This window comes from Budorcas taxicolor, chromosome 6 (genome assembly GCF_023091745.1).
Source record: "Budorcas taxicolor isolate Tak-1 chromosome 6, Takin1.1, whole genome shotgun sequence".
Lineage (NCBI taxonomy): Eukaryota > Metazoa > Chordata > Mammalia > Artiodactyla > Bovidae > Budorcas > Budorcas taxicolor.
Window position 1 is genome coordinate 42,737,624 of NC_068915.1, and position 24,394 is coordinate 42,762,017.

At 40.7% G+C, this 24,394-nt stretch overlaps 1 protein-coding gene across 1 annotated transcript in view; it reads left to right on the forward strand.

The window, feature by feature from the left end:
• The first annotated feature begins 224 nt into the window (after nt 1-224).
• The window catches only part of LOC128049997 (cytosolic beta-glucosidase), a 123,240-nt gene continuing 99,070 nt past the window's right edge, over nt 225-24,394 (forward strand). Inside the window, exon 1 of the mRNA XM_052642300.1 lies at nt 225-282. Within this exon, the coding sequence (XP_052498260.1) occupies nt 225-282 (58 nt within the window). The remainder of the gene's footprint in view (nt 283-24,394) is intronic.

Consider the following 24,394-nt stretch of genomic DNA (forward strand, 5'->3'; position numbering starts at 1 on the left):
GTCCGCAGAAGAAACTATAGACACTCCCCTTGAACCCAGTGACTTGACTTCCTATCAAGGCTGTGGCCATTCAAGCAGAGTCGTTTAATCAGGCTCCCTTCTTGTTTGCATATTCGCTCACGATCCGAGATTTCAGTCAGGATGAGAGTTCACTGTTTGCGCAACCGCAGGACTCTGCCTGAAAGGTGCCTCTCCGTTGTCCGGGCCGGTTGTCTCTGAAACACATGGCTTTCCCTGCAGGATTTGGATGGGGGGCAGCCACCTCAGCTTATCAAGTGGAAGGTAGGAGAAACTCCTTGCCCTTCTCTAGGGCTGGGCTGGATGCCTTCTCATAGATTCTGTATGTTTGCGGAAGAAGGTGGGGATGAGGCAAAAAAAAAAAAAAAAAAAGGAGAAGAAGGGAAAGCCGTGTGCTTGCGTGCTAAGTCGCTGCAGTTGTGTCTGACTCTGTGCGACCCCATGGACTATAGCCCGCCAGGCTCCTCTGTCCGTGGGAATTCTCCAGGCAAGAATACTGGAGTGGGTTGCCATGCCCTCTTCCAGAGGATCTTCCCGAGGATCTTCCCAACTCAGAAATCGAACCTGCATCTCTTAGGCCTTTTGCATGGGCAGGCGGGTTCTTACCACTAGCGCCACCTGGGAAGCCCCAGAAAAGCACTGAAGAGGCCATAACTGTTTAAATGAAACTACCCCTTTGCTCATTGAAGAGGCTCACTTCCCATGTCCCTTTCCTTAGGCACAAAGGTGGTAGAGGTGACGGGCTGAAGACCCAGCAACAGCTGTATTTTTGGTCGGTTTCAGCTTATCTGAGACATCAGTGTACATTGAATGTGTTGCTTTCATCATTTGTTTCTTGAACACATTGGCCATAACCTCCCTAAAAATGAAAACAGTTGCTCCTGTTGGTTGGAAAATATTGACTAAGTACCTTCAAAGATTTCAAGAGACGTTGAAATTTGAAAGAACATTTCAAGGGATGTTCTTCAGTTGGGAGAGGTGCCCTGTTCTATTTCTATTGAGCACACCCCATCTCCCCCATTTCCTGGGTGGCTGAGAAGTAAAGGGAAGCAACTGTGAGAGGTCAAAGAAGATCCAGAATGAAGTTGGTCTCCATTCACATCCATGGAACTGTCAGGTAGAGGCCATCTTCCATGGGGCCTCTGTGTTGACACACATATGCTCTGCTGGCTCAGATGGTAAAGAGTCAGCGTGCAATGTGGGAGACCCAGCTTCGATCCCTGGGTTGGGAAGATCCCCTGGAGGAGGGCATGGCAACTGACTCCATTATTCTTGCCTGGAGAATCCCATGGACAGAGGAGCCTGGGAGGGCTGCAGTGCATGGGGTTGCAAAGAGTCGGACACAACTGAGCAACCAATACTTTCATACTTTCATACTCTGATACAAGGCATGCTCAAAAGGTCTGGGAATGTCCAGTTCAGCAAGATCCCACATCACTTTTCTCTCTCTCTCTGTAGTACCATCTTCACATTTTGGGTGACTTGACAGGGATGACCCTCGGAGTAAAAATGAGAAATACCACATTGGCTACTTTCCTTCTCAGAAGAGAGGTCAGACAGAACTGAGAGGGGGTTGCAGAGCGCTGGAATGGAGTGAACAGAATCAGGTTCTAGAAGGAGCATAGCATGGAGACTAGGAAATCAGGCTGTCGAGCCAGACTCCCTGGACCTGGGGTCCATCTCTACTTTTTCCTAACTCTGTGTGACTTTGGGCAAGTTACTCAACTTCTCTGTGTCTTCTCATGTAAATGGGGATAATGATGGTACTATCAACCTTATATTGTTGCTGTGAGGTTTAAATATGATGATATATGTTAAATGCCGAATGATTAGTAAGTGATCCCTGAACGGTACTTATATTTAGATGGGGGTCAGTCACAAAGGGATTACTGAGAATGACTTGCTTTAGAACTCTACAGTAAACTTGGCTGAAACATGCAATCAGTTACCCAAGACAGCACAGTGGATTTCAGTTCCCAGCTCCAGATCCTGCTCACTCAGGTACCGGGGGTAAGCATATGGCTCCCTTCTGAGCTTCTCCCTTCACAGGGCTTCCTCATGGCCAGACCTCTTCTGTCTACACCTGGCTTGCTGCTGCCTTATTGTAAGCTCTTTATTTGTGATCCCTAGCCCGCTATTGGAGAAGGAAATGGCAACCCACTCCGGTGTTCTTGCCTGGAGAATTCCAGGGACGGAGGAGCCTGGTGGGCTGCCATCTATGGGATCGCACAGAGTCGGACACGACTGAAGCGACTTAGCTGCAGCAGCAGCAGCCTGCTGTTGTGCTGTTCACTGTCTAATAACAGCTTTCAGAAGGGAAATTGATCTTCCCTTCTCTTTCTGTCAATGCACAGATGCCTTTTATCTGTTTTTTTTTTTTTTTCTTTTCATACTGTTCATGGTGACCTGCCTCTTGAGAAACCAGTATGCAGGTCAGGAAGCAACAGTTAGAATTGGACATGGAACAACAGACTGGTTCCAGATAGGAAAAGGAGTATGTCAAGGCTGTATATTGTCACCCTGCTTATTTAACTTATATTCAGAGTACGTCATGAGAAATGCTGGGCTAGAAGAAGCACAAGCTGGAATCAAGATTGCTGGGAGAAATATCAGTAACCTCAGATATGCCGATGACACTACCCTTATGGCAGAAAGTGAAGAGGAACTAAAAAGCCTCTTGATGAAAGTGAAAGAGGAAAGTGAAAAAGTTGGCTTAAAGCTCAACGTTCAGCAAACGAAGATCATGGCTTCCAGACCCATCACTTCATGGCAAATAGATGGGGAAACAGTGGAAACAGTGTCAGACTTTATTTTTGGGGGCTCCAAAATCACTACAGATGGTGACTGCAGCCGTGAAATTAAAAGACACTTACCCCTTGGAAGGAAAGTTATGACCAACCTAGATAGCATATTAAAAAGCAGAGACATTACTTTGTCAACAAAGGTCTGTCTAGTCAAGGCTATGGTTTTTTCCAGCAGTCATGTATGGATGTGAAAGTTGGACTATAAAGAAAGCTAAGTGCCAGAGAATTGATGCTTTTGGACTGTGGTGTTGGAGAAGACTCTTGAGAGTCCCTTGGACTGCAAGGAGGTCCAACTAGTCCATTCTAAAGGAGATCAGTCCTGGCTGTTCATTGGAAGGGCTGATGTTAAAGCTGAAACTCCAATACATTGGCCACCTGATGTGAAGGGCTGACTCATTTGAAGAGACCCTGATACTGGGGAAGATTGAGGGCAAGAGGAGAACGGGACAACAGTGGGTGAGATGGTTGGATGGCGTCATTGACTCAATGGACATGAGTTTGGGTGGACTCCGGGAGTTGGTGATGGACAGGGAGGCCTGGCATGCTGTGGTTCATGGGGTCACAAAGAGCTGGACATGACTGAGTGACTGAACTGACTGACTGACTTTCTTTTCTTACCTATCCGTTTATGCTGGGTTTGAATCCTAGCTTGAGCACTTATTAGGTGAGTGACTTTGGACAAATAACTTGTTTAAGTCTCGGGTTCCTTATTTGTAAAATTAAGGAAATGGTCATACCCACCCTGTAGCTTTGTTCTGAGAATTAAAGAGGTCTGCATATATGATTGAAGCACAAGAATACCTGGTGCATAGTATCCACTAAATAAAAATAGCACTACTATGCTACTACTGCTGGTAATGATGATGAATGTTATTCTTTCTCCTGGTTTGATTCTGTCTCACTACGTCATCTGCTCCATTTACTGGGAATGGTCCTTTCTTCTTTGGAAGAATACACTCTGTTCTTGCTTGTTCTTGTGCAGTTACTGGGAGAGTTACTGTTTAGCTACCCCTTCCACCGTTGTAGGGATCACACGTGCAGGATGTCAGCATGTGGCTTTGTCAGATCAATGTGGCCTGGAATTTAAAAGCTGAAGTCACCTCGTCACTTTCTAATTTTGATAATCTTTGAACTTTTGAGCTTCCCTGGCCTCTGAAAGTTCACAGAGTCTTTGGAAGTCACTGAGGACTGAGCAGCAACTGTATTTGTAAAAACAAAAAATCTAGCTTGGTCATTTATTCTCAAACATCATGATGTTTCTTTTTATATTGATTTTCAAAACACATTGTCTGTGTAGGTATCTTTGTTTTCAGACACCCTCTCCTGAGTCTGGAGAGACAGCCATCATACTCCATGGCCCCCGCCATCCTCTACAGATCCATGCCCACCCCCACACAGAAACAGTGATATTTTGGCTCTGTTACTTGGAATGAAAGTCACTGTCAGGGTCTTTGCAAGTAGAGTAACCAGAAAGGGCAAAACAGGCCTTTCAGTCACTGAGCTTCCTAAGGTACTGCTTGCTTGTGTATTTCACCAGACCTGTGGCTCTTCCTTCTTTCTGTCCTTGTCCACGTCTCTTTCACCTTCATGTTGGCCACTTCCTTGGCTATGGTTTTTAAGAAGAGTTTAATGTTTGTTATACCAGAGTTGGCTTCATGGTGCCTAGAGTTCTTTGGAGGAAAGCACCATATAAATCTAATAAATAAATAATAAACAAGTGATATAAGCAGGAGGAAAATTATGTGTTTTAGGTGAGTTGTAAATAACACTGTAAAACCTGTAAAAATGTATTCGTTAAACAAAGAGGCAGGGAAGAAAATGAAGATGATCATCATTTGTACAGAAGTGAATCTCATGCAATATTTTAAAGCACGAAAAAATCCCCATGATTTTTAACCCTTTATGAATCTCTTTGCCTGTGTTTCTGGCTTGGGAACATGAGGCACAAAACAGCAGTTAGCTCAGTGCCACTGTTTACTTTGTTGGTAAGCCATGAGGGCCTTTGAAAATAACTTTTAGGACCTGATTCTACAGCTCTTATGAACTTGTAACTCCCAGTAATTTCAGGGAAGGCTCTACAGGGGTGAATGTACTCTGCAAAAATCCTACGGGTCCTAAGTGAAGTCTAAACTACTCCACTAAGGCCTCCTGGTGGAATCCAAGTTTGTGGTTTTTAAGGAGGTGAAGCCCTCAGTTTTATGAATGCGATTACCAACCCTCCATGATACACTGGATATCAGTGTGATGTTCGGTCTGTGATTTAACTTGGACTTTGACTTTATGTTGGCAGATATTGAGGCTGGCCTCAACATTTGGCCTTCTGTTTGCCTTGGTGTATCAAAGGTGAACTCCTGTAGTTGAGAAACTTGGGTTTCTTTTGTGCTTACAGAAGTGGGAGAATGCATGAATTCTTTGGTTTTAGGTCCAGTTTTAAGTGATTCGATTTTTTTTTTTTTTTTTTCAATTGATCAGTGTTTGGCTGCTCTGGGTCTTTGTTGCTGTGAGCAGGCTTTCTCTAGCTACAGTGAGCTGAGCAGGGGCTACCCTCTAGTTTGCAGTGCATGGGCTTTCCATGTGACCTCTCCGGTTGCAGAGCCTGGGCTCTGCGGTACAGGGGCTTCCATAGTTGCAGCACATGGACTCAGTAGTTGCCGCTCTCAGGCTCTGGAGTGGGGGCTCAGTAGTTCCGATGCCCCAGCTTAGTTGTTCCCAGGCCTGTGGGATCTTCCTGGCGCAGAAATCAAACCCATGTTTCCTGCAGTTCTTAAACACTGGGCCACCAGGGAGGGCCTGTAGTGATTCTATCCAGGCTGTTTCTTCTCTGTACCTTTTAAAAACTGAATTCAACTATACAAACTCAGCTAGATGCCCATTTTATCTACCTGCTGTAGATGTCAGCACAGGCCCCATATTTCTTTAGACCACTTCCTGTTTGCTTCCTCCACTCAACCAGTTTTGGCTGTGTGTCTGGCTTTCTAATTTCTACTAAACTCCTTGGCGCAAACATTTCAGCTGGGGATTTGATCTTCTGGCTACCCTTGGTAGTCTTCTGGTACAGTGTTCACCAAACTGATCTGCCCTTTGTATGAACCATCTAAGAAAGGAGTGGAAGCAGACTTAAAAGCATGGACATTTGTAAAAAGGAGGAGGAGAGGTGAGAATTTATCCATGAAATTTCTCATACCTTGAGGTTGAGGTGAGAGAAACCGTGCTTATTTTTTTCCCCCAGTTTCAAATTTGAGATCCACAAAAACTCAGTAGTTGCCCCCCATTTTTGATTGTACCATGAAATTATGTAGGCATCATCAAACAAGTATGGGCTTTGGCCGGGATGGTGTTCAGATATTCATCAGCTGATACACTGACCAATCAGATGCTAACTGTAAAAAAAAATTGGCATAGACTGGACTCGCACCTACATTGACTAATGAGAGGGAATTCCAACCATCAGCCGCTGGTATGGGACAGACTACTGGCAGCATCTTCATTGACCATTAAGAGTCGGCTAGCTGTCAACAACTGACTTGACTAGCCTGGCACTCACTTAACTAATCAGAGTGGGTACCAGCTGTAATCAACCACTGAGGCCACAGTTTCATGTACTGATTGATTTTTAGCTTTAGGCTTATGAGTGGGACATATGAAGACTATATCAGACTATTTGTGAACTACTGGACAGTTAAATCTCTTAATTTCTCCAAGCCTCAGATTTTTCACCTGCAAAATCCCGTATGTTCATTGCTCTCTCTCTTTTTTAATTAAATTTCATTGGGTAAGTATTGGAGAGCTCTTTTCTACATTGTGTGCTTCTCTGGATCTGGGTTGATTTCCCCAATTTTTTCTTTCAGATTACTGATTTGGGCATTAGCTTTGTTCATTCTATCTTTCAACCTCTCTATGAAGTATTTAATTATGGCAATCATATTTTTAAGTTTTAGGAACACATTCTTATTCTTTGATTGTCTAATTTCCAGGAAGTCATGTTTTGTTTTTTGGATGTAGTCATTCTTTAAATCTTTGTAAGAATGCTAGTTTTAAAATTGTCTTTTTTTCCCTTTTTTGTATCACTTTCAAATCTTTGGGTTATTTGTTTATTTGGGTCCTCATCTTTCATGCTATTTGTCTTTGTCAAGTGGTTTGGTGATCCTGGAATACCCATTTATGATTTTGAATGAAAGAATACATTGATATGAGTAGCTGAGTTAGGCTTCCTTTGAAGTTAAGTGGTTTTGTTCAACTGAAACAGTCCTGACCCTGTAAGAAGCAGGGTTCTGTGTGAGTGAGTGGGACCTGTTGATGGTCAGTCTACTCATAAAGGACTATGTGTGTGAGGGAAGGAAGCCAACGTTTAGACCTCAATAATGGCCAGATAATGAGGACTTTAAAAAAGAATGTTTTCGTTTGCCTTTTAAAAGTGTTTTTATCAAGTCTTTCTTTTTTCATCAGTTTAACTGAGGTATAATTGCATACAGCACTGTATAAGTTTAAAGGGTACAGCTTAATGACTTGACTTACATATATTGTCAATTGATTACCACAATAAGAAAAAAAGCAAATTTCTAGGATCTATTCTCTTAGCAATTTTCAAATATGGCATACAACAAAGTTTACTCTAGTCATCATGTTGTACATTACCTCCTCAGTACTAATTTATCTTATAACCAAAGTTTGTACCTTCTGACCATTTTCATCCAATTTGTCCTCCCCTCACCCCCCATCTCTGGAGGATATAGATCTGATTATTTTTTCTCTATGAGTTTGTTTTTTTCTGTTTCCTTAGATTCCACTGTGAGATCATGCCATGTTCATCTTTCTCTGTCTGATTGTTCACTTTTGACTTTTGTTTCCCATCTGTACTACCCTTCAAGTTCATATTTAGGTCTAGAGTTTAGTTTGCCTTTCTGGACTGTCTCAGTACCCTTGATAGCAATCTTTTCCTGTCACATATCTCACTTTTATTAAGCATATCTTGTAACTTTGAGGTGGGGTAAAGGCAGCACCAACTGCTCTGTTTGAAGGAACCAAACCGCTCTGTGGGAGAGGAACCAGTCAGGCCGGCAGCATGTTAGATAATCCTTTAGTTAATTACTCTGATGATTGCTCTGAGTCTGTTCTGCTCTCTGCAGTGGCTGACCCGTAGATTCTCTAGGGCAACCCCTCTTAATCCTTACCAGCCGTCGTGTGCATGTGTGTGTCTCTATGTGTTGTAATCCTTTGCTTTAGTTTCTCAGACAATTCCATTCTAGTTACTTTCTGTTTTCCACAAATACTTTAGTCAATGTGGCATTCTTTAGGGGCTTTTTTGGTTTTCAGTAATGTCATGGATTTTTTTTTTTAATTGGTTGTCATTTCAGTGGGGTTGTGAGAGGAGAGGAATTAAATATGTCCATTCCACTCTCCATCTTGAACTGGAAGTCCTTATTAACATGCCTTTATAGAACAAAAGTGTCTTATAAACCATACAGGATTATTCAAAGTTTAGCAAATGAATTCCCCCATCTTCTTTTTACCCTTATCTTCCTCCTCTCTATCACTAACACATCCAAGCTCTGGAAATTTTCTAGGCTTATGCTTTTTAGAAAGAGGATGAGATAACATGGAATTGATGGCATTTCAGGCAATAAGAGGAAGTGAAATAATGAGGGAATGTGAGGAAAGCCATAGTGGAGGATGGGTGCTTTGACCAAGAAAAGTGCCTGCCTCTGGGGTCAACTTCTCTTAGCCACTTGTACTTTTCATCCTTCCTTACATCCCTTCATTCTGGACACAGATTCCCCATGTACCAAGTTTCCTGATAACGAGTTGGCTTCATGGGCAGTGATGAAAGGTATCCGTTGCCATCGCTGTTGGTACGTGTCGGGTATTTGCTGATAACAATCTGCCTAATTATGTATTCTTTTCTATCAATGATGTTCTTGATATAGAATGAATGCTTATCACATATGTTTAGGAAAAAGCATTTTTATCTGTATGATGAAATTACTACAAAATAATTGTAGTCTTTAAAATATATAAACAAGCAAACAAAAAATCAGCCAGAGAGGTGTCTTCCAATTTTGAGTACGTACTTCAGTCTCTTTGTATACATTCACAGATTTTCATGCACTCATCTATTTTGTTCACCCTAATAGGAGCATTCTATAGATGGTTTTGGTTTCTGTAAGATACTTAAAAATATCCTGATAGACTGTAACACATTTGCCTCTTTTTTTCCCCTCTCTCTCTATACACATGGATGTTGCATAGAAAGCAAAGGTGATCTGTCTATCTTTTTCAATTATCTCAGGGTATATACCAAATAGTGGGTTTGCTGGATCATATTCTAGTTTTATTCCTAATTTTTTCAGGAATCTCCGTATTGTTCTCCACAGTGGCTATATCAATTTGCATTCCCACCAACAGTGCCAGAAGGTTTCCTTTTCTCCACACCTTCAGCATTTACTCTTCGTGTACTTTTTGATGGTGGCCAGTCTGACTGGTGTGAGATGATACCTCATTGTGGTTTTGATGTGCGTTTCTCTAATAATGAGTGATGTTGAACATCTTTTCATGTGTTTATTAGCCATCTGTATGTCTTCTTTGGAGAAATGTCTGTTTAGGTCTTCTGCCCACTTTTTGATTGGGTTGTTTGTTTTTCTGCTATTGAACTGCACGAGCTGCTTGTATTGCAGAAACCATCACAATATTGTAATTATCCCCTAATTAAAAATAAAAAGAAGCAAAAAAAACCAAAACAAAACAAATGTGAATCAATATGCATCTTTGAAACTAAAAGAAAATTTGCTGTATCTCAGTAAATCTGCTACATCTCCTGTTTGGAGTAGAGTTCTATATCGTGTCCTACATATCTGTACATAAATTAATTTGTCACCACCAAATTCATCAGTTAAGCTGGGACATTTGTTTATTTGGATGAATGTGTGCCAGCATCATACTGAAAAAAAGACTGTTCTTTCTGAGGCCTGCCCATCTGGCAGGGGTTGCTTTCCAGGTAAGTTCACTGGTGCAAAGCTTAAGCGATTCTTCAAGAATTATTGGGTCATCACATAGTGTCCCAGACAGAAATATGGGACTCATGCTAGACTGTTCCTCTTGCCCTTCTTTATTTCATTAATTATTTTTTGTCCTATCTCTTTTAAACCCCTTGATTACACCCATCTTCCCCATTACTGCTTCCTTTCTTTTAGTTCCAGAACTCATCATCTTTTGTTTTAAATTCTTCTTGCCTCCCTCCACTTTCCTCCAATCTCTCTAACACCCTGCTTCTAGCATGGTCTTCAAATTCTGACCACTTCATTCCATTTCTTTTTTTTTTTTTTTTAATGATTTTCTTTTTTTTTGGTAAGAGAAGCTAAGTGGTCCTCAGTTTTTAGTTTTTACTTTTTGGTTGCCTCGTGCAGCATATAGGATCTTAGTTCCCCAATCAGGGATCAAACCTGAGCCCCCTGCATCGGAAGTATAGAGTCTTAACCACTGGACCTCCAGGGGAATCCCTCCATTTCTTGAGAGATAGCATGAGCTCTGAAATCAAACAGACCAAGTATGAACTCTAACTTCATCTGTTACCAGTTGTGTGACCTTCAGAGACAACTAAGCTTTGTACCTCATTTCCTCATGTGTAAAATGGGAATAGTAGGGGTACCTGTCTTGGTTGTTGTAAATATGTTTTTGAACATCAGCTGTTTAGATTTGCATTGGGCAAACTGCATGTGTTCAATAAAATTTAACAATTATTTAATTGTCTTCTTGCCTTCTATAGAACTATTTCTGAATCCGTGCATGGCATTAAAAAAAAACAAAACTGTTTGTATTTTACCTCTTACTACATCCCCAGTTTCATCTCTTGTTTCCTTTTCATTTGTATCTTATTCTTTGACCAAAATGAAGCACAAGTAATTCTTTAAATGTGCCATGACCTTCATGTACTGTTGCACGCACTGTTCCTCTGCTTGAATGCATACCTGACTTCTGGCATGTGCAGAGACCAACAGAGGACAAAGATCCAGGCTTCTTAACTTCCAGCCTGGGTCTCCTTTCCTACTGCAGCATACTGCCTCTTTCGCCTTCATCCTTTTTGCTACTCATCTGAGTATATTATGGGAGCTTGGTAGAGATAGTAAGGAGCTGGGAATGGCATATGGCAAAGGAAGCCTCCCAAAGAAGTGTTTAGTACCTATAACAATCTATTGTATTAACTCTTTGGAACGACATGGATAATATGTCTTTTTCCCTGAGAGCATTTGGACATAACTCCATGCTTTTAAGAATTTTTAATATCATGAGAGGGGCTTCTCCAGTGGCTCAGCGGTAAAGAATCCGCCTGCAATGCAGAAGCTGCAGGAGACGCGGGTTTCATCCCTGGGTGCGGAAGATCCCCTGGAGGGGAACATGGCAACCCACCTCAGTATTCTTCCTTGGAGGATCCCATGGACAGAGGAGCCTGGTGGGCAACAGTCCAAAAGGTTGCAAAAAGTCAGACATGACTGAAGCAACTTAGCATGCATGCAATATCATGAGAAGTATTGATATGGATTGATATGATATTAACATGACTATTACACTGAGTACTGGTATTTCAGATGGCAAGGCAGCGGTTGCAGCCCTGTTATTTTCCTTCTCCTGTGCTGTGTGGTGTGCTGCCTTGAGCTGAGCAGATCTGTATTGGCTTTGGATCTGTCTCAAGGTGCCTGCTCTTCCTTTCATTAGTGTGGATAATCAGAGTTTGATTGTAAAGTATGCCTAGGCCAAGTGCAAGGGCTTTTAAAATTGTCTGCTGTTTTAGATTATCCAGGCCACTGATCCTCCTTCCTTAGCATGGATAATTGAGAGTGGACTGAGCTGAAGAGTGCTAAGCAGAACCAATTGACAAAATAAATGAGATTTTAAAAATCCTTTACATTTTAATAATAGAAAAAAAACCAAGCTAGATTTTCTTCTCCTTTTTTTAATCAAAAAGAGCCTATTTTATATTTTGAAACAGTAACTGTTGATATATTTGGCTTTAAGTTGATTCAAAATAGGAGACTATTTCCTATGATGCACCAATTTAAAATGTATACTAATCATAATAGGTACTTAATGGAGTTAGGGGAAAAATTGAAAATATAGGCAAGAGTTTGGATGGTTTCATATTCAATGTCAGATTCACTTATAACCCTGTTTATGTTTCAAGGTAGCAAGGAGTGGGTGGGAGTTACTTCAGAGTCTGAAAAGCTTTCTCTTGAAAATGGAAGCTATAGTTCCTTGTCCCTAATGAGCAGTAACCATGTGGAGAAAGGCATTTCATGAATGTTTGTGTAAGATTAACAGGATTCTGTTTTCTGGAAATATCTGATCTCATTTGCTTCTCAGTTTCATCCTTTCATCCTTCCCCATGCATGTCCACATGCAGAGAGAAATGTATTTACATGTCACTTGACTGGGAATTTAGAGGACGTGTTCGCAAAGGAACGATGTTGTAAATAGGGATCGGTGTCACTGAATGCCCTTCAGGTGTGTAATGATATAAATAGATTTTGGGGGTTGACCTGGGAATTTGGAATGTAATGTAAGAAGCAATGGTGAGTTTCTGGGCAGGTGACTCATAAAGATGGTTTTTGAAACATGACCCATTGTTATGTTGGGAATTGCCAAGCTAAGGCTTAAAGACTCCCATAACACCCATGAATAATCATTTAAACGCAGGCTTTGAGACTTGGGGAAAAAAGTGCATTATTTACTCTAAAGACAATAATCTTCCTTCGGAGTTATTGTAGTCCATCATACAGATGCATACTGGGGGATCTTTGAAAGAGCAGCATTTTCTCTTGATGGTCCATTCCTTCATATATCTTGCAAATTATTATCCAGGTTTGGGTGGCAGGCTCTGGTTAGGGAAGCACGGCAGCCATTCTGCACCAGAGTATAAGAGACTAAGGCTCTTTCACAGAGTGAAATATTACAAAGGGCCTTTGGTCACTGTCTATTGTGTTTATGTGAAGAGCAAGACATGGGGATGGAGGTGCTGTATCCTCTGGTTCTTTTTTTTTTTTTTTTTTTAAATGCAACATGATTATATTTTAATATACAAGCAGGGAGAGAGGTGGGAGGAGGGTTCAGGATGGGGAACACGTGTACACCCGTGGTGGATTCATGTTGATGTATGGCAAAACCAATACAATATTGTAAAGTAATTAGCCTCCAATTAAAATAAATAAGTTTAAATAAAAAAAATATACAAGCAAAATACAAAACACCATAGTAAATTACTGACAATAAAATACAGTATTTCATTTGCATTGGATGACAAACACTTAACATCCTTAACCATAAATGAATTCTTAGAAACTAGTAACAAAGACATTGCTATAACAAGGGAAATGAAGAAAAAAAAACACACACACAACAGAAGACATGAAATAACACAAGTGACTCATAAGGGTTAAGCATGTATAAAAATGACTGAGCTGAACAACAACAGAAGAAAAGCAATTTTTTTGTAATATTTTATTACCAAAGATTAAAAATTTAACATTCGTACACTTTTAGGAAACATATCCACTTAAACACTAGGGAACAAGATTGATGAAGTCCCATTTATGTAATAGGGGAAAATTTGGTTTGGACCCAAACTATAAATTTTGGATATTTTTAGTCCTAGCAGTTCCAATTCATTGGAATTATTTCAACAAATTAGTTGGCTAAATTTACAATGTACATATAAACCATGTTTACTGCATAGAAAATTTGTAACTAGTACATAGATCTCCCTACCTCCCTCCCCCATCCTCTGATTCTTTGTGGTGGCAAGAGCCTGTCAAATGTAGGCACACAATATACTCTTGTGGCTCAACTGATTAGATGAAGGGAAAACAGAAGAGTTCTCAGCATAGAAACAATACAGCTGGGCCAGACATCCTCTAGGGCCATGCTAGTACATGCTGTGTGGCTCAAAGAAAGATCAGCTACAACTATACTAAGCCTACAATATGATTGACTTAGATGGTGATTTTTCTCTTGGTTGTAGAGAAATTAGGCAAGAAGATTCCAAAGATTCCAAAGAAGTCTATCTCCAGGTTGTACTTGGAGGGTTCCTGGGGATGAATTAGTAATTAAAGTAAACTGAATGAATATTTACGTGAATTACTATTGCATAGTTCTTCCTAGATATTTATTTACTGTGGGTACTAGAGTCTGGAGGTTTAAAAGTTCAGTAGAATGATCATTTGAATCCAAGATTCTAGTGAGGTAGAGGCAAACACATGACTATGATAGCATATGACAACTCTAAAGCAGAAGAAACAAAACGCTAATGCTTTAGAATGTACTAGCATCACTTGAAGTTCTTGTTTCAAGATTTGGGGGCCTATACCAGGTTAGTTAATAGTGATATTTATAGATGTAGCCCAGGAATTTATATTTTTTAAAAATAAATGCTCTGTGTGGTTGTGTTGTAGATGGCTGATGATTCAAGAAATTCTGCCATAGGCTATGTTTTCTGATGACAGAGTAAATGGTAGGACCTAAAGCCAGAGAGAGGGCTTCCCTGGTGGCTCAGAGGTTAAAGCATCTGCCTCCAATGCGGGAGACCTGGGTTCAATCCCTGGGTCGGGAAGATCCCCTGGAGAAGAAATGGTAACCCACTCCAGTATTCTTGCCCGGAAAATCCCATGGATGGAGAAGCCTGGTAGGCTACAGTCCACGGGGTCGCAAAGAGTCAGACACGACTGAGTGACTTCACCTTCACCTTCACCTTCAAAGCCAGAGAGGTAGGTAGGGCCTTGTCATGATGTATATAAGGTGCCAAGCTAGGGAGTTGGTGTCAGGATCTTGTGCTCTGGTTCTTGGGACCCACAAAATATTAAGCACAGGAAGTGCTACAGTCAAGTCCATGTACTAGAAGAGTTTTGACATCAGAGTGGAGGAGGAACTGAAGGAAGAAGACATGGAAGCAAAGGAACAGTTATTCGGCTGTTGCAATAGATGAGGAAGATGGTGACAGAGGCCTGAATTTGGGTAGAGGGGACAAAATGGAGAAAAAAACAGAAAGAGGCGTCACTGAGAGAGAACCAAAAGGAGATGTCCATGAACATAATGTAGTGAAAGTCGCTCAGCCGTGTACGACTCTTTGTGACCCCACGGGCTATACAGTCCATGGAATTCTCCAGGCCAGAATACTGAAGTGGGTAGCCTTTCCCTTCTCCAGGGGATCTTCCCAACCCAGGGATAGAATCCAGGTCTCCCACATTGTAGGTGATTCTTCACGAACTGAGCCACAAGTGAAGCCCAAGAATACTGGACTGGGTAGCCTATCCCTTCTCCAGCGGATCTTCCTGACCCAGGAATTGAATCAAGGTCTCTTGCATTGCAGGCAGATTCTTTACCAACTGAGCTATCAGGGAAGCCCATGAATATAATGTATGGTGTGAAGGAAATAGAAGGAAGACTAAGGTGACTCTTGTGATAACAGTTTAGGTAAACTTTCTGGCTGATGATTCTATGAATAGAAATACAATACACTGGAGAAGGAGAGGGATTGGAATTTGCTTGGTAGATATGTAATTTGGTAGATTCAATTTGGGGTTGAAATTTCCTTAAGGTGTTTAAATGAAAATGCCTAGGAAGTAACTGGAAATTCATATCTCCATTTTGGATGGGATTTGCTGATAGTTATCAGTGTGTAGCTGATAGTTCAAGTCATAAAAGAAGAGAATCTTTGAGATAGGATTATAGAGGGAAAAAGAAAATGAGCAGGTTGCAAAGTCTGGATTAAGTGCTGTAAAAGAGTTCAGAAGATTCAGAAGAGCCCACAAGAATGTGGCATTCTTCCAGAAGATGAGAATGATTAGAAAGAACTTGAGGCATCGTCTAGACCAGTGATTTTATAACAGTTTTTAATGCAGCAGAACTCGGTTTTCAAGGGAAATCTAACTTAGAACTTTAATAAAACAGATCCAGATAGAGCACCTCTGGTTGAAGGGAAGAGAGGGAAAATGTGTGCCTATCCACCCATGTTCCTTTCTTTACTGCTTCTTCCCCACTTGGCAACTCCTGACTCCTCTCCAGGGAACAGGGCTTTTAAAACATCCATGTGCATTCCTTATTTTATAGAGGCTGGGTGATGGATTACATGATCATTGTCATGAAACTCATTTGTGACTGAGGGACAACATGATGTGATAAAGCCCACAAGAAACAAAGCAACAAAAGGCAGCATGGAACTTGGAGCCTGCCCAATGGTGAAGACAACGCAGGGTTTTAAGGAACAGATGAGGGTGTGTGTGTGTGTGTGTGTGTGGGTGTGTGTGTGTGTGTGAACATTCTAAGTTGTAACATTCCGGGAAGGAGTTGCAAAGGGGGTAGATTTGTGAGTCCATGAAGACATTCAGGGATTCAGTTTCTTGCCCATTTAAGAGTCAGAGCTAAAGGTTTGTGCTGGGTTGGAGAAACAAAGAGAGTCTTTCCAGTTTCTACGAAATTGAGGCAGTTGTCATGGACATTGCATTGCAATTATAGTCCAGACTCCATCCAAATTCTGGTAGAAGTGGAACCTTAATGGTAAGATGAACTAGAGAGTCAGTGAAGGGTAGCAGTGGCTTTCCTTTACGTAAGAGGGTCTTTGGGAGAGACGATCTATTTGGGCAGTGAATTCTTGAAAATTTGTCAGAGTGAAATCTTGATGACTTGTCTTAAAATTCTATTTGCAAGAGAAGTGTGCTTTCCTTATTAAAATGCATAGTTATTTAAGAAGACCCTTTTGGAAGGTTACTGATGAAATACCACTTTATGCTGCCAACTGGAATACAGTAGAAACTATTTATAGCAACTGCAATCATTCTTTAACATGCAAACTCCAGAATACTCAGTATGAAGGGAGTTATTTTGAGGTATCAGTGGAAATCTGCCAAGACTGAAGACTGACCCAGTGATTCCTAGGTGACCTTGAGGAAATTCAATTAGTTTATGAGTCAAAGGAACCTCAAATTATTCTAGATGGCATCTACCGCCATTGGAAAGTTCTGTTCTGGAATTGGCAACCTGCAACAAGTTCCAAGATGGTCTTTCTTCTTAGGAAGACACTTATGGGATATAAATCCTCTTAAGTACATTTTATTGTACCAATTGTTTTCTTCAGAAAAAGCCTATTGGTTTGTTATTTAAAGTGTCTATTTAATAGCGTTAATAAATTCTAAAATTGGAGACTGGGTATTGTTATTTTGGATGTTCTAACAATCTTGGTTGTCTGAGTTACTTGACCTTGGCTTGTTTGCTTGAGCTTTGTTTTCATAACTTGGGGAAAATTCCTCCACCGCACAGAGTTGAAACAGTGGTTCTACATATATGTGGTGCAAATATGGAAAATATGTGAATATGTTAACAGTATTTGAATAATTGGATCAGGTCTATGTAACCCAGTGGAACAGATTAACAGTGAAAATTTTAGGCGCATCAGAAAGTTCAAGTGGAAATTCAATTTCTTATAAAAAAAGACTTAACTTCTTATATTTATTATTTTGAGTATAATTATAACTGTAATAACTATCCAGAAGAAGGACTGGAAGATTGTACTGCAAAATTTTAATACAAAGAAGTAATATAACGTACTAGTTACTGGCAACAGTGCTTCTATACTCCACTAGCTTAGGAAAAACAAGAGTTCAAATTTAATTTTCTTAAGAAATGTGGTCTTTGTTATTTAACCTTTTTAAGACTTACTTCCCTCAGGTGAGTAATATCTATGTTTTGGAGGTTATTGGGAGTAGTACGTGAAATAATTAAGGCAATTTCTTGGGCACAGGACCTGATATTTTTAAATGGCTCACTAAATGTTGATAATTGTCATCATCTTCATTACCATCGTGACTACCACCACCATCATCACCATCATCATCATCATCATCACCATCAGATGATGGGGTTAGTCTGGGTCCTCCAAGAAGCAGATGCCAGGATGGCACTGAACATGCAAGAAATTGATTAGGGGAAATGCCCATGAGAGAAACTGGAGTGGGAGCCCAGAGAGTCTGGGATGCAGGAGTGAAGGAGTAAGGGAAGAAAGAAAGGAAGATTGTGTGAATCACTTAAACATAAGTGCAGTTCCAAGAAAGTTCACCAGGATCTTTGGGAGTCCTGGATCCAAAGCCACCTGTCAGAAGATCCCCACATCTTCTGTGCACACGTGCTAAGTCACTTTAGTTGTGTCCAACTCTTTGCGACCCTTTAGACTGTAGCCAGCCAGGCTCCTCTGTCCGTGGGGTTTCTCCAGGTGAGAATACTGCAGTGGGTTGCCATGCCCTCCTCCAGGGAATCTTCCTAACCCAGGGATGGAACTGTGTCTCCTGCACTGCAGGTGGATTCTTTACCGCTGAGCAGCCAGGGAAGCCCTCCCACATCTTCCAAGTCCAGGATTTTCGTAATAGCCTTTCCATGCTCATCAGTGGCTGGGACCAACCTAGAGAAGAGTGCCTCGGTGCCAGTTCCAGCACAGATGATGGATTTCAGAGCTCAGTCCTCAGTCACATATACTCCCTGAAGTTAGGGGTTTGTAAAATGTGTTCTTACGGCGGTCACAGTGGTGATTGATTTAAAAAAATTTCCCATTTTTTTGGTATTTTATTTTTTAATATTTAGCATGCATTACTTAACATTTGGGAGAAGAAGTAAAAAAAAGAAAAATTAAATTATTTCCTTTTGCTTAGGTAACCTGAACTCTGAGATTTGCCCAGATCTCACAGTAATTCCCACCTTTTTACTTTGCTTGACTATTTTGGTACAGTTATGTTATTACTTCAACTGGATCTTTTCATGAAAAGTTTTATTTTTGTGCTCCAACTTTAATTTCTGTTTAGAAAACTGATTTGATTAAAGAGTTAAAGTGTAAGTGTTTGTAACAGGATTCAATTAAAATAGGTCATTCTTGGGGCTCTGAAAATGGTAACTGGCCTTGGGCAAATTGGAAGAAAAGTTATAAAATTCAGTTGGATGCATCACAACATTTAACATCTTTAAGGAGGATATTTTTGCCTAACAGATTCAATTGAGAAATATTTAGTGTAGGTCATCAGCTTAAGCATCTAAAAAATGTGTTTATCTGGTTTTTTTTTTTTTTTCCTTTTAGTTATAGGTAGGAACAGGATACCTGGACTCTATAAAATAAACAATTTCTGGTGGGACCTTGAAGAAAGTCAGTTAGTTTCTGTGACTTTACCAGTAGGTTAAAAAGGAGATTGTAATATTGGTGAATAATGTGCTTAGAGATGTTTGCATAAAAGATGCTTTGTCATTGTAAAGTATTATTGAATATTTATGCTCTACCAGACTGAGCCAAATGGCCCAGAGGAAAAAACAGTCAGATTTATGTAAACCTTGTTCAGTGTCCCAGATACTTCAGGATGGGTGCTCTATATATGAATGAATAAGTAAATGGTATAAACATTATTTTAAATTTTGAAAGTACATCAATATTATCTGGGGTGTTAGCCAATGTGCCTGACCTTTGACATTGAAATGAAATGTCTGTCTCCAGGTAACTATTTCAATCTCATAAATATTTTTAAAGCCAGAGGAATTGACAGCAAGTAATGTTTTCTTAGAATTTTGTGTCTGCAAATAAAGGTAAATTATATCTTTACCTAAAACCTACAAGAAATGATTGTCTGTCACCCACAGAGTTGCTCTGAGGATTCCCAGACTGAAATTGCATATCTTATACTTCTTTTCTTTCCTTTCTTTTAAAAAGTGTTGTACTCACTGTCTGCACTGTAGATTTCTATCACTTTATTGTGATAAATTTGAGCCTCAAAGAAAAAAAAAAATTAGCCGTAAACACTGCCCAAGGACTTAATGGATCTTACTGAGCTACGCAATGCAGATGTATTGGGACATAAATAGGTAATAGGAGATAAGAGGCACAGAAGCAATTTGTTTGGATTGGGTCACTGCTTAATCCAAATGGGTTCAGCACAAGAATTCATGAAACGTGACAGTGGGCCAAAAGGAACTTGCTGTGACATTTCAGACTCCCCTACCTTTCCTAATTAACCATTTCAAGTATAACAAAACTTAGATCACATAAAGATTTAGTGACACTCACCAGTACCAAGTATAGACCTGTCTGTGGGGGATGAATGGTTTTACTCATCTCAGGCAATGGACTATAACTCAATCATACCTCAAGCTGGGCTTTTAATTTCTAGATACATTGACTCTGAACAGCATTTTTCTAAAAGACAGAAACCATAGCAGAGTTAGCTTATGACATAGTCTGTCATTAAATGCATCTGAATATATTGCATGGATCTAAATATACCTTTGCAAGTTTAATGAGATATTTGAAAACATAAAATCACCTGTAGAAAGAGCTTCCTAGGATGGGAATGATGATAATAATAATAAATGCCTTTTTAAAATAACTGTTATTTGTCACCATGCCAGACATTTTGTACATTTCCTATATAATCAATAGCTTTTTAAACATGAGGACACAGATTCAAAGAAACTGAATTTTCCAGGGTAAATTATTATGTGGGAATTTGATAATTTTTTTTAAAAAATGTAGACAAAAAGCAATAAACCCCCATTCCTATTTAGACAGGTTGTCAGGAATTCTTGCCTCATCTGTTTGTGGGCTTGGCATTCTTTAGGTGGTACTATCTGGATATGCGGAGAAGGCGATGGCACCCCACTCCAGTACTCTTGCCTGGAAAATCCCATGGATGGAGCAGCCTGGTGGGCTGCAGTCCATGGGGTCACTCAGAGTCGGACAGGACTGAGCAACATCACTTTCACTTTTCACTTTCATGCACTGGAGAAGGAAATGGCACCCCACTCCAGTGCTCTTGCCTGGAGAATCCCAGGGACGGGGAGCCTGGTGGGCTGCCGTCTATGGGGTCGCACAGAGTCGTTCACGACTGAAGTGACTCAGCAGCAGCAGCAGCAGCAGCATCTGGATATAATCTACCTCTCTTTGGGTTAAGCTCTCCAAGTCTACGTACCCCCAGCTCTTCTCTCTTCTCCTGGGAAACGGGAACTGGGATTGAAACCCCAGAGTCATGTGTCAGTATCTACAGCATTGTACGATTCACAAATATTTGTTAATATGGTGAAAAAAGATGCAGCTGACTCCGAAGCTTGTGACTTTTTTTTCACTAGTTAAAAAAGGATACCTATAGCCCATTTTCATGAATGCCAGGTTTGTATAGGTATTCTTAAAACATAAATCAAAATGGAATTCATCGAAATAAGACATTTTTGAATTTAACTGACAAGCAGAATTGATTTACTTGGCTCAATTTATGGAATAAATTTAAGGAGCCCATTATTTTGATTAGTTATGTTGTACAATGAAACCCTTTAATTCATGGTTGATAAGAAAATAATGAAAATCAAATGACTGTTTCTACACTACTTGGGTTGATTTGCTTCTGGAATTTGGCCAGAATTCCCAGGAGTTGAGGCTTCTTGGGGTATTTTATGTCTCCCTTGATGTCGCTAGGAAACCACAGATAAAGACACAGTGCTTTTTGTAATTTTCATGCATCAGAGGCAGGTAAGAGTTAAAGGGTTTATTTAAGTCTTGCAAAGGGTGTTTCTTCTGGGCAACAGTGGTTTGAATGTAGGGCACTTTTTGCATTTTAAGCACTGTCTGATCCCTTGTCCCATAGTTATATAATAAGAGAACTTTATTACTTTTAAAGGGAAACAGAAAAAGGGCCACTGGAAAAAAAATGCTTGCCTCTAGGGGAGCAGCTTTTATAGTGCATTGTGTCCAGGAGCCGTTCAGCTCTGTAGTTGTCAAGGAGGGCAGGAAGTCAAGGTGGGTTCCTAAAAGGACTAGTTACTCTGAGGTCTTTTCTTAGGTGAGAGTGTAGCCTGGAGTCTTAGGTATAAATACTGTTTATCAACAGCAACAGGAAACACTGCCTCCCAACAAGTTTAAATGCTCAACTCCCATAATGCATCCAAGAAATTTTCTCAACAGCGTTGTTAAATAGGAAGACCCAGGTGTTATTATCATTCTTATTTTGATTTAAAAAACTGGGCATAGAGAGGCAAAGAAAGGTTAAATGAATTCTCTAAGGTCACAAAGAGAGCAAGATGTTGTTGTTATTTAATTACTTCAGTCATGTTCAACTCTGTGTGCCCTATGAACTGTAGCCTGCCAGGCTCCTCTGTCCATGGGATTCTCCAGGCAAGAATACTGGAGTGGGTTGTCACTTCCTTCTCCAGGGCACCTTCCCGATCTAAGGATCGAACCCGAATCTCTTTCTCGGCAGGCAGATTCTTTACCACTGAGCCAGTTGGGGTGAGGTGCAGAGATGAATTAATATATAGAAAATATGAATTGAAGAGCCATTCAATGTAGCGGGAGCACGGTCTTGGATGAGTTTATGCTGGCTTACAGTTTTAGCTTCACTCAGTGCCAGCTCTCTGTCTCCAAATCCTTCAACTCAAGGAAACCTCAGATTCTTCATGTCTAAAAGGGGTAGAATCAGAAGGTAGAGAGGATGTGATGGGGCTCAGGACACGTTCTCACTCTCCCAAAACATGGCAGCTTGGAAACTGAAGCCGTTTGAGAAACTGGCAGAAATAAGAAGGTCTCTCTGATCATCTGCCCCTGAGACAGGTCATAAAAGCTTCATGTGAGAGGTGCTCTCCCCATACGTGGAGGAAAGGAGCACCCTTATCTCAGAAGACAGAGAGACACTGAGAAGAATCTGAATAAGCAGACCTTGCTAAGTTTCCCTCAACTTAGCACATACCCACTGACATATTTTACTTCTTCACAACTGTCCACTCTTCATCGATCCATCATAAAAATGCTCAGGTTCAACCATTTCGTCTGGTCTCCATTTCCTTATGGTGGCTCCTATGTCATGTCAGACTTGGATAAATTCGTATGCTTTTCTCCTATTAATCTGTCTTTGTCAGTTTAATTTTCAGGCCCAGCCAGGGAACCTGAGAGGGTTAAGGAAGATTTTTTTTCTTCCCTACACATGTAAAGTGCTTAGCAGAGTGCCTACCCCCTGTGAGGTCTTAATACATGATAGCCATTGTTATCATCATGATGCTTTCTCCGATATACCATTCCTATCCTCCCAAATGGGGCTCAGATTAGCATAGTGACAATCAGAAGCTGAAGTCAGCCTAGATGAATGCAGGGCTCTGATGGATGAAAAGAAGGGGAGGGGTTTTCTTTCAAAGACTGAGAAAAGTGTCTTTCACTAGATGGAAGAATTCTGTGCATAAGTGGCTGAATGCAAAGAGACTTAATTGAAAGATAAAAGAGTAATTGCGGTAGAATAGCAGAGGCAAAGGCAGTTAAGACAAAAAGCACATGTGTTAAACAGGACTACAGTGAATGAAGAGGGGCTCAGGAGTCTTTGCAGCTGAAGACATTGGGATCATCAGGAAATAAGCAACACAAGCCCAGCGTTGGAGCCCAGAAGGTCGAGTCCCAGAGCCAGGGTTAAATTTCCTCTCACTCTTTCTTCCTAGAAGAATTTATCACTTTCCTGAATTACTAAATCAGAAATTAACTTATAATCATGTTCTGTTATACATTATATTTGTGTAGCCTGAAAGTACATCTCTCAGGGCACACTCATAAAAGTGACTTCTTTTTTCCCCTCACTGTCCCTTTACACTTAGCATAGTGGGGGTGTTCTTCCTTTCTCTTTAGAAGAAAGCACAGGTGGGCTCTGTTTGTCTGTTGGTCTTAAGGTTTTTTGTGTTTTTTTGACCATGCCACACAACACTTGGGGTCTCAGCTCCCTGACCAGGAGCTTCCCCTGCAGTGGAAGCATAGAGTCTTAAGCACTGGACCAACAGGGAAGTCTTTTAAATCTTATTGTGTAGCAGAAATTTTCTTTTTTAAAAAATTGAAGGATCGTTTATTTACAATGTTGTCTTAGTTTCTGGTGCACAGCAAACTGATTTGGTTCTACATGTGCATACAGGCATTCCCTTTCATATTCTTTTCCATTAGCGTTTATTACAGGATATTGAATATAGTTTCCTGTGCTCTACAGTAGGCCCTTGCTGTTTATCTATTGTACTGGACATTTTCTAGGTGTCCATTGAGATCTACTCTTCACCTTTCCCTGCTCTTGGCTTTGGGAACCAACCTATATGTAAGGTGCTGTCCTTTGGCTTCAGTTTGGACTTGATCAACAAGAAGCATTAGCAGGAGATGGTAGAGTCCGCATGGGAGGAGGGAGAAGGCAAAATATTTATTCTTCCTGTTCCCCCCTCTGCTGGGTTGCATTGAGTTGGCTCTACCAAAGGCCTCTTCTCTTGCCAGCGGCCCTCAGCAAATCACTACTCTCTTCAGGCTTTGGAGGCCCGTTCTGCCCCCAGGTCCTTCCGGGGCACTGACAATAGGGAGGGAGCCTGGAGGCACTGCTCCCTCCGTGGCGTTTTCCCAAACTCTGCTCACGTACAGTAAACAGCCCTTGTAGGAAACTCTCCTCTTTTACCCAGTTTGAGTGCCATCTGTTTCTTGCTAGGACCTTGGCTAATTCCTGTGCCCACTTCATTTGCAATACATAGTCTCATTTTGGTATTTAGCATAATTAATCTATGAAATAGTTAAA